This window comes from Lynx canadensis, chromosome D4 (assembly GCF_007474595.2).
Source record: "Lynx canadensis isolate LIC74 chromosome D4, mLynCan4.pri.v2, whole genome shotgun sequence".
Lineage (NCBI taxonomy): Eukaryota > Metazoa > Chordata > Mammalia > Carnivora > Felidae > Lynx > Lynx canadensis.
The window spans coordinates 40,217,546-40,229,818 of NC_044315.2; the positions used below are offsets into that span (position 1 = coordinate 40,217,546).

Below are 12,273 nucleotides of genomic sequence, written 5' to 3' on the forward strand. Positions count from 1 at the left end.
AGGTTAGAGTGGGAGAGAGCCACTGAGAACAAACTGAGGGTTGATGGGGGGTGGGAGGGAGGGGGGGGTGGGTGATGGGTATTGAGGAGGGCACCTGTTGGGATGAGCACTGGGTGTTGTATGGAAACCAATTTGACAATAAACTTCATATATTGAAAAAAAAATACAAAAGGGAGTATATGTCATACAAAAGATGGTACAAAACAAGATCTGTTTAACTTCAGTTGTCTGATGAATAATAAAGCAAAGACCCAGCAAAAAAAAAAAAAAAAAAAAGAATGTGAGCTCCAAAACTTCACTGCTGAATACAACAGCCTCCAACCAATTAGGGCGCTTGAGCACGGAAGTGTGGCTATTCCAACCTGAGATGTGCCCTAAGAGTAAAATACACACTAGATTTCAAATAATTAGAACAACAGAAAAGAATATGAAATATCTCATTAAGTTTTTATTGGTTACGTGCTCAAACAGCAACATTTTACATATACTGGGTTAAACAAAATATATTCTTAAAATTATTTTAATTTTTAAATTTTTTTTACCTTTTATTTTTTAATGTGGCTACTAGAAAAGGCAGAAGCATATATGTGGCTTGCATTAGAATTCAACTCAACTTCAATTAAGCTGACTCACGTCTCTGCCTCAATTTCCTTATCTATAAAATGGGGCTATAAAGAGAAAGTACCCTTATGGTTACTATAAGAATTAAAGGATACATTTTTTAAAATAGGCTTTCAAAAAATATTAAATGATATATATTTCTTAATTTTTTTAATGTTTATTTTTGAGAGACAAAGACAGAGTGCGAGCAGGGGAGGGGCAGAAAGAGAGGGAGACACAGAATCCAAAGTAGGTTCCAAACTCTGAGTTGTCAGCACAGAGCCCGACGCGGGGCTCAAACTCATGACCTGAGCCGAAGTCGGATGCTTAACAAACTGAGCCACCCAGATGCCCCTAAGTGATATATTTTTAAAATACCATAATGCCTAGAACATACCAACTGGTCAAAAAAACATTAGCTATAATTTTTATGATTATTCCATTTTTAATAATTTATAAATCTTCGCCTTAGAAACACCCTTACAGTGGCTTTTGAGTTAAACTTCACAGCAAAAGTTAGGTATGCTCCCTGCTGCTACAACAGACAATTTATTTCTAAAACACAAACAGTAAATAAAATAAAGGCAGATACCAGGGCGGGCAAGACGAGCTTCACAGGTGCAGGCAACGAAGAGGAGTAACGTCGAGACTTCCTCACAGCAAACTTCTCGGTGGGGATGGATTTCCCCGCAATTCTCTGCTTCAGGCTCTCCACCTGTCTGCAAAGAGCCCAACCCCAACCCCAGCAACAGGTCATTAGGACACATACGTTACTGACACCCGCAGTTTCCACGCTGTGCTCCGCAGAACGGCAGCATCGGCAGTATCTGGAAATTTGTTCCAGATGCAAATTTTCAGACTCCACCACAGACCTAAGATCAATGACCCCAGAGCTGCACCCAGCAATCCAGAGGCTGGGGAGTCCTCCGGGTGATTTGGATGTGTGCTCAAACGTGAGAACCACTGGGGGCACCTTGGTGGCGCGGTCAGTTAAGTGTCCATCTCTTGGTTCGGGCGTAGGTCATGAGCTCATGGTCGTGAGACTGAGCCCCCCCCCCTCCCGCCCCCCACCTTGGACTCCATGCTGACAGGGCAGAGCCAGCTTGGGATTCTCTCTCTCCCTCTCTCCCTGCCCCTCCCCACTCACTCATATGCATATGCACGCTCTCGCGTGCTCTCGCTCCCTCTCAAAATAAATAAATGAAGTTAAAAAAAATGTGAGAACCACTGATTGACACACACTTCCCTCTAGTTAACTTAGCTCATGTCTTAATCTATCAAACACAATCAAAGAAATCTAGATATAAAATTGGCAATCTTCATAAGTAAGCAGGAAAGAGTCCCAAGTATTTACTTACACTGTGGATGCCCAGGGAAAGGAAAAGTGTGCATGGTACATTTCCTATTCCTATCTATTCTTACCTATTCCTACCTATTTGCTATGGCACAGATCTGCAAGATAATATGCCTCAAACACAGCCGTCGACTAACGTACCCTGAGCAAAAGTTTAGCAAACACTGGTTATTTTGAAAATAATCAGCTAAGGTCGTGCACCATGTTTACAAACTTCCTCTTAAAAGTCTAAGGAATCCCAACTGCGAAATTCGCAAGCCCATAAAAATGAGCATAGGATGGAGAGACCCCATGTTCCCAGAGCACTTTCTTACACACAAATTTGTAAGTGCATCCAACAGGCTGCTGCTCAGGGAAATATCCAATTACATCACTGAAAGAAAAGATGAAACAAGAGACAAAATACTACAATAAGAGGACAAGATTGTGTTCGGTTATTTCTGGGCACAACTTGGGGATAGGAGTTTCAAGGCAGAATGCTCATGATTGGATTGATGTTCGGTCACATCAGTGGAAGAAGCGGTGGAAATGTGAGGCGGGGGCTGAGGGCGGAGGACAGGAGCATGTACTGCACAGGAGACCGCACGGTTTGAACACTGCACAGGCTGTATGAAGAAAATGCTCATTTGGGCAACTCTCCTCTCATTGTCCTGACAAATTAGATGCTGTCATACAGCAGGCCTCGAGCTTTCTCCTGAAAATGAGACTGATTACATGTTTCACAGAAATTACTTTGATATGAAGAAAATTCACTCTGAGGTGGAAGAAATAAGACAGACTTAAAAGACTTCATTGTATCTTAATATTCCATTCCATTCCTTTTGTTGTTTGTGGGAAACAAGGACACGCATTGTACCAGTAAGAGGTGGTGTTTTTCATACCACGCCTTCCACTGAGGTTGATTCTACAGTTAGCATACATGGTCCTATGTTCAAAGAGAGCTTTCAAAAAGAAGATGAAAAAGCGGTCCTAGTCGTATCTTGAAATCTGCTGTGACAAGTCTGACGGTTCGGCTAAGATGTTATTTCTCATAACGTGGGCACAGAATGCAGTACTCCTCGTAAAAGGTTTTGTCGTTAGTTATGTCTGAAGAATGTAGCAGGGCTTCTCTGTTCTTAACCTTCTCATCTCCAGGGCTCATCTCCTCCCCTCTACCAGAGCCAGCGGGCCCCGCAGTTATATCTTAACACCACTTCATCACCTGCAACTTTTCTACTCAAAGCACAAACCCAAGCACACCACTCTGAATACCCTTCTCTTCATTCTAACTTGGCTGCTCTAGTAAGACCTTCAGTCTACTTGCCCTTCAACTTTTTCCCTATCCGCAGTCTCCCTCTCTCTCCCTGTTCCTCCATATTCCTGCTTAGATCGCCCTGTCCTTTACGGCCACACTCAATGGCCTCAGACCTAAACTCCCTTGTCCTCTGCCTAGTCGCTACACTCACCTGGCAGAAACCCAGCTCTGGTTGATGTTCAGTGTGCCTCTTCCCTGCACCTGCAGTGAGAGCTGACGGGTATCTCCGTGAATTCATCAGCACCGCCTTCAGATGGGCCCTTGTGCTACCTGCCATTCCTCCTACAGTGTTTCTCTCACCACCTCACTGTCCCGCTCTCTGCAACAATTGATTCCGAACACTCTCCATCCCCCTCGCACCTCGAGCCCACTCCTCCCTCTTTCAATAGATGACCTTGACTCCTCCTTTGTAAAGAAAGACACAAGTTAGGAGATGGAGAACCCTTCCTTGCATATTACAACACACAAGCTTGCCTGCCTCTGCACCTATCCTGGGCTTCCTCCCTTCTGATCCAGTAGAGGACCTGGTCCTCCTCCTAAATAAAACCAACCATGCCATCAGTGCTTTGGATTCGAACTCCTCCTGCCTTTTCAGCAAACTTACAAATATCAATTATCCCATTTCTTGCTTGTATGTGTAACTTCTCTTCTTCAATTGGCTCTTTCCCAGTGGTTTCTAAGAATGCTCACAACTCTCCCATTAAAACATTCTCTGTCATGATATCTCCCTCCAACTACCAACGCTCTCTCTCCCCTCCCCTTCATAGTCAGAATTATCCAGGGATGCATTTATACTCAACTCTACATTTCCCTATGTCCCATTCACTCTTCAGCCACCTCCAGTCTGACTTCCACCTCTACTCGAGTACGTTATCAGCCCCTGCTAGGGTTACCGAGGATCCTGTCCCTCTGTCTTGTGTTTAAATGGAATATTGTGTGTTGTGAGATGTATTTTGAGTCACGCGTGACCTTTCTTTTCTTTTGACTTATATACAGCTGACCCTTGAACAACATGGGGGGTGGTTAAAGGCACCGACCCCCACAGAGTCAAAAATCCACATATAATTGGGGCTCCTGGGTGGCTCAGTTGGTTAAGCGTCCAACTTCGACTCAGTTTATGATCTCATGGTTTGTGGGATCGAGCCCCATGTCGGGCTCTGGGCTGACAGCTCAGAGACCGGAGCCTGCCTCGGATTCTGTGTCACCCCCTCTCTCTGCCCCTCCCCTGCTTGCGCACACATGCTCTCTCTCTCTCAAGAATAAACAATAAAAAAATTTTTTTAAATCCTTAACTTTTTGACTCCCCCAAAGTTTAACTACTAATAGCCTTCCGCTGACCAGAAGCCTTATTGATAACAAATAGTTAACTCATATTTTCTATGTTGTATGTATTAATACCATATTCTAACAATAAAGTAGGCTAAAGAAAATCTAAGCAAATCATAAGAGAAAATACAGTATCAGTATTATACTTTACTTATAAAAAAAAAAAAAAAGAAAGAAAAAAAGAAAAAACCTGCGTGTAGGTGGACCCACACAGTTCAAATTCATGTTGTTCGAGGGTCAAGTGTACATAAAATGTAGCATAATGTCCTATCAAATATCACCTTTTGGCTCTTCATTTTTTTTAATATGAAATTTATTGTCAAATTGGTTTCCACACAACACCCAGTGGTTAGCTCTTTAATGTGCAGTGCTCCTTCCTGTAGCAGGGTCACCTCTGGTTTCTGTTCCCCTGGTCTGAAACTGTATCACTGCAAGTCCCTGCTGCCCCAGCAGCTCCTCCTCCACCTTCAGACACCACCTCACACTCGCGCCTCTACCTTCTTATACACACTTCTCCTCCCATTGGGGGATGGGCCGGGGATAGCGGGTCCTGTTGGCAATGCAAGTTATTATCAGCTTCTGGCTTGCTAACTGTGGTCTCAGTCACCCCGAGCGGAAAGAACACCAGGTTTGCTCAGGAAGACAGAACATGGTGAGTTGAAAATGCTTTCACATGTCCAAGTGAAGGGGGCAAATGGAAACTGGATATACAGGTCTGGAGCTCAGTCAGGAAATCTGAACTAGGGATGTAAACTTGGCCTGGCTGAGATTTCCTAAGGTTGAGGCTCTAAGACATCAACATGTAACAGCTGGATAAAAATAGGATGAGTCTACAGAGCTACTAAGATGGGATGGCAAGAAGAGTAGGAAGAAAAAAATTACTCAGGTATTGTAAGTTTGCAGTTATTTGCGTGACTATTTCATTGATGTCTGGTTCCACTACAAGATCATAACCCAAGGACAGGAGCCACGCCTGTTTATTCAGCACCTCACACGGTATCCTTCATACAGAAGGTGCTCAAAAGTAAGATTACAGATGATTTATGGATACTTATCTAAACGAAGTTAAACAGATTAGCTCACAAAAGACCTTCTATGAATATGGTTCTAAGGGTCCCTGCATCGAATGAGTAGAAATTAAAGAAAACATGAAGGTAACGCGTGGGAGGGCACTTAGGGGAAAAGAAAGAGGTGTTCGGGATCCCCGTTACAGCAACGGTGCCCTGCTTACCTGAATAAGATTACTATATCCTCTTTAGTTGCTACGACATCCTCCTCTGGAAGCATACTCAAAATTGCAGCTTTCAAGAATACGTACGTTGCCTTCAGGAAAAGAAGAAAAGCAGCCGGTTATAGGGCATCTCTAGGTACATGACATTTCTCTCTTGCAAGTCAGGAACGACCTGCAAACTGTCTAGATGTAATACTTAAAAAGCCATCAAAGAAATAAAAGGAAATGAAGTCTTATACTGCTGTTCCTATTGAGAGTAACACCTTTCAGTTAATTTTGACCATTTTCCTATTATACAACTGTCACGTTCATGGGTGAGAAAGATCACAGAATGAACAAGAAATATGCACCTCATTTCTCCCAACTTCTCACAAATAGATCAGAATTAATTTTAATTATGAAAAGCTTTGGGGCGCCTGAGTGGCTCAGTCAGTTAAACATCCGACTTCAGCTCAGGTCACGATCTCCCAGTTTGTGAGTTCGAGCCCCGCATTGGGCTCTGTGCTGACAGCTCAGAGCCTGGAGCCTGCTTTGGATTCTGTGTCTCCCTCTCTCTCTGCCCCTCCCCTGCTTGCACTCTGTCTCTTTCTCTCTCTCTCAGAAATAAATAAACATTAAAAAAAAAGAAGAAGAGCTTTGTCATAAGGGCATCATAAAATCTACAGAAAAATTATCAAAGGCTATTGATATTTAATAACTTTTAAATGTAAGTGCACTTCATCCTCAGAGGTAAAGCTTCTTCGTTTAAAAGGACTGTTTGGATGGCTTTTAGAGCATGTAGTGCTGAGGGATAGTGCTTATAAACAGTAGGTACTTAATGCCTATTTCCTCCAACAAACCTCTAAGTTGAGAAAATAATGTTAATGTCATACTACTGAACAAACAGTCCTAAACAAAAATTATCCTGGACACTTATTAGCAAACAGGTAACATCAATGAAAGCATAGCACTTTACCTTGGACCATTTACTTTCTTTGCAAAGCAGATCGGAATAGTAATATGCCTCCATCCAGTTTTGTTGAAACACATAAATCCACATCAGCTCCCAGTAACAGAGATGGTGAAACTGTTTCCATTCTTCTTGAACTGAAATGCATTTTCGAAGTATCTCTTGTGCCTATAAGTCAATTGCATAAAGCTGATCATCCAGATATTAGACAAGGAGGTAATAACCTAATGGAAAAATACATAAATCACTTTGTACAAAAAGAACAAAAGCATAACTCATTAAGCCACTCAATGTGATGATATATGTTCCTTTCCCTACATGCCATGATACAATTAAGTTCTGCCTCTTGATTTAGCTTCCTGAGGCGGCTGTGGAACTTTATAATGTGGGAGTAGTGACATTCCTTCCCAAGTAAGATATAAAATGCAGAAGTCCTTTACAAAAAAGCTGAAAATAAAAGTCAGAACTTCCAGAAGTTAAAATATACCTTAAACAAAGTTAAAGGCAGACTGGGAGAAGATATCACTATATCCACAACTGGCCAAGAATTAACCCTTAGCATACAACAATTTTATAAAATCCTTAAGAAAAAGACCACTCAATGGGAAAACAGTCAAAGATATGAATGGGTAAATCAGAGAAAAAGACATACAAGTGACAAGCATACATATGAAAAAATTTGTAAACTAAAAAATACAAATTTAAAAATTAAACTATCATATTTTGGCCATGACATGGGCAAAAGCAAAACAGATAATGTCCAGAGTTGCCAAAGTGCACAAGAAACAAGTGTTTTCACATCTTTATAGGAGTTTAAATGGAATAACCTTAAGTTAGAAGGGCAATTTGGCTAAATTTATTAAAATGCAAACATCTTTGACTTTGGAATCCTGATTATCAGAATCTATCTTATATAAATACACCTGTGCACAGAAACATACACATGATGATGGTTACAAGAGCATTATTTATAGTAGCCAAATGTCTATTAGTAGTGGACTGCTTTACTAAGTATCATATTTCCATCTCATGGAATAAAATCCAGCCATCAAAAAGAATGAAGGAGATTTAGATATACTGACCTGGAAAGAAATCCAAGACGCATTGTAAGTAGAAAAAAAAAAAACAAATCAAAGAAAAATGCGTATGTTTGACCTCATTGACGTGGAAGAAAATTATTTGTGAGTATATTTATATGAAAAGCTCCACACTCCTCTTCTTCAAGAGAGTCAGTAACTACTTTCCTTTGATGAGGAGTATGTACCATACAGTGAAGGAGAAGTTGTATGTTATGCCGGGGCTAGCTTCCAAAGTCAATATGTAATACAGAAACTGATGACATTGTTTGAAAACCCCTTAAATGTGCCCACCTGTACTTCGCATAGTCTACCCTGAACTGCCTCATGTACTTAAAGTGTAAGTATAGACTATATTCAGTAATTTATATACAGTAGATGCATATACCAAATTAAAATCGGGCATAAAAAATAACATATTTTTTCTCTGTTTCTGCCTAGTGCATACAGCTGAATCTACTTATATAGAATGAGTCTAATGCAACTCCACCTTACAGACAACTCCCCAAGTTATTCTCCCAAAATAAATTACCTCTTCCACATTTCCCTTCAGCAGCTCTATCCGGGCATGATAAAACAACATGAGGGAGCCCTGCGGAGAAAGGAAGAAGACAGACCAATCAGTGGTCAGCCCTGCTTGACTGGTCATGGTTGAAACATGCACTTGAAATTCTAGCATACATTTGGAAACTGCTGGAGGAAGGGTGCAAGGAGACTCTCGGCTTCCAGAACATTCACTTCTCCTGTACCTAGAAATTCAATAGGAAAAGCCTCAGTCTTCACAAAACAGGGTAGATACTTACAAGTAATTCTCCAAATTTCATTAAGATCTAGCAAACACCTAATCGTGGAAAAGATAAAAAACTGCTAATTTGGCAATTTTGCATTTGGGAAATAAAATAAGACAAGTCCCATCTCTGACTTCACTTTAAGAAAGCTCTGGCACAGGCTAATTCTTAAGAATGGAAGGAGCTGTCTTTGAGTCCTATTTGGGCTTTCTGGTTTTAATAGCAATATTAACTTATCTTAGCCAAACATTTAATCTTCTATGCAAAAAGAAATCTAATACGAATATGTTAAAATAGATCACCTTAAGCAAACTTTATACAACTTTTTAAGGAAAACAGATAAAAAAGTTCAGTGAAAGAAACCCTCCACCTCCTCTGCCAAATGTTACTATGACAAATGTCACTATTTTCCAGTTTTACTGAAAAAAGAGAAAAAAAGTAAGCAGATATAAACTATTAGCTTTTAGGGGCGCCTGGGTGGCTCAGTTGGTTAAGCGTCCGACTTTGGCTCAGGTCGTGATCTCACAGTCCATGAGTTCAAGCCCCGCGTCGGGCTCTGTGCTGACAGCTCAGAGCCTGGAGCCTGCTTCAGATTCTGTGTTGCCCTCTCTCTCTGCCCTTCCCCTGCTCATGCTCTGTCTCTCTCTGTCTCAAAAATAAATAAAAACATTTAAAAAAATTTATATAAAAAAAATTTTTAAAAAATAAACTACTAGCTTTTAGTGATATTTTTTCTAATTTTTTTAACTAAAGTATAATCAACTGTTATGCTGGTTGGACCAAGGGTACAACCTCAATGTTTTACTTACTCAGACGAAAGATAATCAGCTTTCAATGACATAAAATGTGGCACAGTCCTTACCAAGTATCAGGGAGATATAAGTGTGGAAAGCTAGAATAGTTAAGCAGCACAGTGGGGACCTCATGCTTCTTCCTGACGCGCCTTCCTGTAACTGCAGGAGCCCCAACTCCTGTGGGAAGTAAAAGCGTTTCAGAAGGACAGTGCATGACTGAAAAATCATATTCAGACACTACCGAGTGTTCACCTATCTCCCCACTCCGTGAAAGCAGGCTTTATTTTTTAAGAGCTTAGAAAGGGGTAATGCCTAACTAGAAATAAACTTCACATTTTAAACTGGCGTTAAGATAATCTCACAAATTCTTTCTATTATGTGATTCTACGGAGAGGATAAAGGCAGTGCTCATTTCATAGAAATGTTGTATTTCTCCTATAAGAATATTGATTTATTAAAACATATTGAGGATCTAAGTGCAAGGCATTATGGTTGGCATGAACAAATACAGTTTTGTCGTCAAAGATCTTTCCATCAAAATGCTACGTGAACCCACAGTTGTATTAAAATATTGTGAGTGTCATAAAAAAGGTGGGTAAGTAAATGATTCTGGGTTAGGAATACTTGAGCCTCACTGGGAGAGAATAAGGGAAAGTTTGAGAACAGCTGACATTTCTCTCAAACCTAATGGATGGAGAGGATCTCAACAGAACATTATTTGGAAGGATGGTGGCTAGGGAGGACATCCAAAATAGAGACCAGCAGAAGCACAGAAACAAAAAAGTACAAGGCCTGTTTGGGGGAAAAAAATAGTAGTTTCTTATACTTGTTCCCATATAGTTCTCAAAACCTGCCCTCTTTACTAACAGGGACAGCTTTTGCAATAAGACAACCCTGGTAATATCATATTGAGTATTACATTTAATAAATGTCATACACTATGAAGCAAGCACATGGAAATATAATGAACGAGGGAGGGGCGCCTGGGTGGCTCAGTCAGCTGAGCATCCAACTCTTGGTTTCAGCTCAGGTCATGGGTTCGTGAGCTCAAGCCCCACATCAGGCTCCACACTGGCAGTGCGGAGCCTGCCTGGGATTCTCTCTTTCTCCGTCCCTCCCCTCTTTCTTTGTCTTTCAAAATAATTAAGTAAACTTAAGAAGAAGAAGAAGAAGAAGAAGAAGAAGAAGAAGAAGAAGAAGAAGAAGAAGAAACAACATAATGAATTAAACTCATGGAAAACAAATTTCCTTAGTTTTGTCATGAAACTTGTAAAAGTACAAAGAAACCCAAAATACTACAACTATACTTGATCCGTGTGAATCATAAAATGTGAGACATGGAAATCTAGCCTAATTTCCTGGTTTTACAGAACACTCTAGGGTTGCTGAAATGTTAAAGAAGCATATTCTAACCACACAAGACTACTAAAGTCCAGCAAGCAGCAACCTTAGTAAAACATAACTTTGAATTCCAGAATTTAGGTAACAAAGATAAAAAATTTTAACTTTCAATAGAAAAACCATCTCGACTTCTGAAAAGTATGATCAAGACCCCAGTGGCTCTTTACTATCCTGCAAACAAATTGCCAATAATTGTCACACTAGTTATGAGGATGTATTGCATTCCTTCGTATCCAACAAATAATGTTTGCATCTTCCCTGTCAAAATTAAGATAAAATTAAATTTGTACCCTGTTTCCAGAAAATCCTATAAATTCTAGTAGTCTGATAATCCGTGCTGGTAAAAGGGAGAGCATCTGCAAGAAAAAAAAAAAAAAATACAAGCATACTTATTTGTTAGTGTATCTAACTATAGAGAAATGTTCACCTCCAAACAACTTTAAGTTTTAATAATTCAGTAATATGAAAAACTAGATCCAACTTTAAACCACTGTACATACCTCAATCATCACATATTGCACATACAGTAATCACTACCTGTGAATTAATTTCATTTTGCGAAGAAAATGAACCTAAAAAATTTAAAAACAACACAAAACGAACAAACAAAACCCTGGCCTTTTCCAGACGCTCTAAAGAATACATGCTCTTTTTATGTCGAATGATGAAGCGGTGAGAAGGCACTCCCTCAGGGCCCACTTCCAAATAAGGTTTCTCTTAACCTCCTTTCCCAGAAAGCAAGTCTGCTGAACTCCATATAACATGCGCGCATCACCCAAAAGTGAATAGCACGGTCCTGCGGTCCCTTTCTAGGACCACCCTGAGGAGCAGTGGGGAGGCACAAGCCAGCCAGTGCAGGACTTCGAGCGGTGCACCTGTTAGTTCCCTTTGCTTGGAAGGAGAGATGGCCACATGCGCAATTCTCTACAGACTCACAGGCTGAAGCCAAAGAGTTAGCTGGACGTTCAAGGATTTGGAAGCAGTATCACTGGGAAATTAATGACAAAAAGGTCTAGGGAGGAGTACAGTCCTCTCTGAATGAGCAAAAAAAAAAAAAAAGGGAAGATGTTTGTGTCCCATGTAAATGTTCACCAAAGCCTGACCTGAGCAGAGGAGGATTTTCATAACCAGATGAATAAGATGACCTGTTCTACAGAGACCAGTCAGCCTCTTTCTCCAGGCACCCCCATCATCGACCAATGGGCTCATGAACAAAGAGGCCATGGTGACATACATACTTATGTGTACTATTTCCTTTACCCCTTGACTTTCTCATCAATTCTAATCAAACCTTGACAAATATCAAAATCCCTAAATAATATATTACAATTTGACAATATCTACTCAAACTCTTTGTCTCCCTCACAGCATCATAATCGCTCCTCAAGGTATATCACTGCTGCCTCACCTATTTCCAATTCCAGAGCCACCATTGCTAAAGTAACAGTATTTCTGATGTG

At 40.5% G+C, this 12,273-nt stretch overlaps 1 protein-coding gene across 1 annotated transcript in view; it reads right to left on the reverse strand.

The window, feature by feature from the left end:
• The window catches only part of TTC39B (tetratricopeptide repeat domain 39B), a 124,898-nt gene that overhangs the window by 21,703 nt on the left and 90,922 nt on the right, over positions 1–12,273 (reverse strand). Inside the window, 7 exon segments of the mRNA XM_030292952.1 lie at positions 1,193–1,319; positions 5,806–5,897; positions 6,761–6,922; positions 8,363–8,422; positions 8,512–8,579; positions 9,481–9,589; positions 11,104–11,169. Coding sequence (XP_030148812.1) covers positions 1,193–1,319; positions 5,806–5,897; positions 6,761–6,922; positions 8,363–8,422; positions 8,512–8,579; positions 9,481–9,589; positions 11,104–11,169 — 684 coding nt within the window.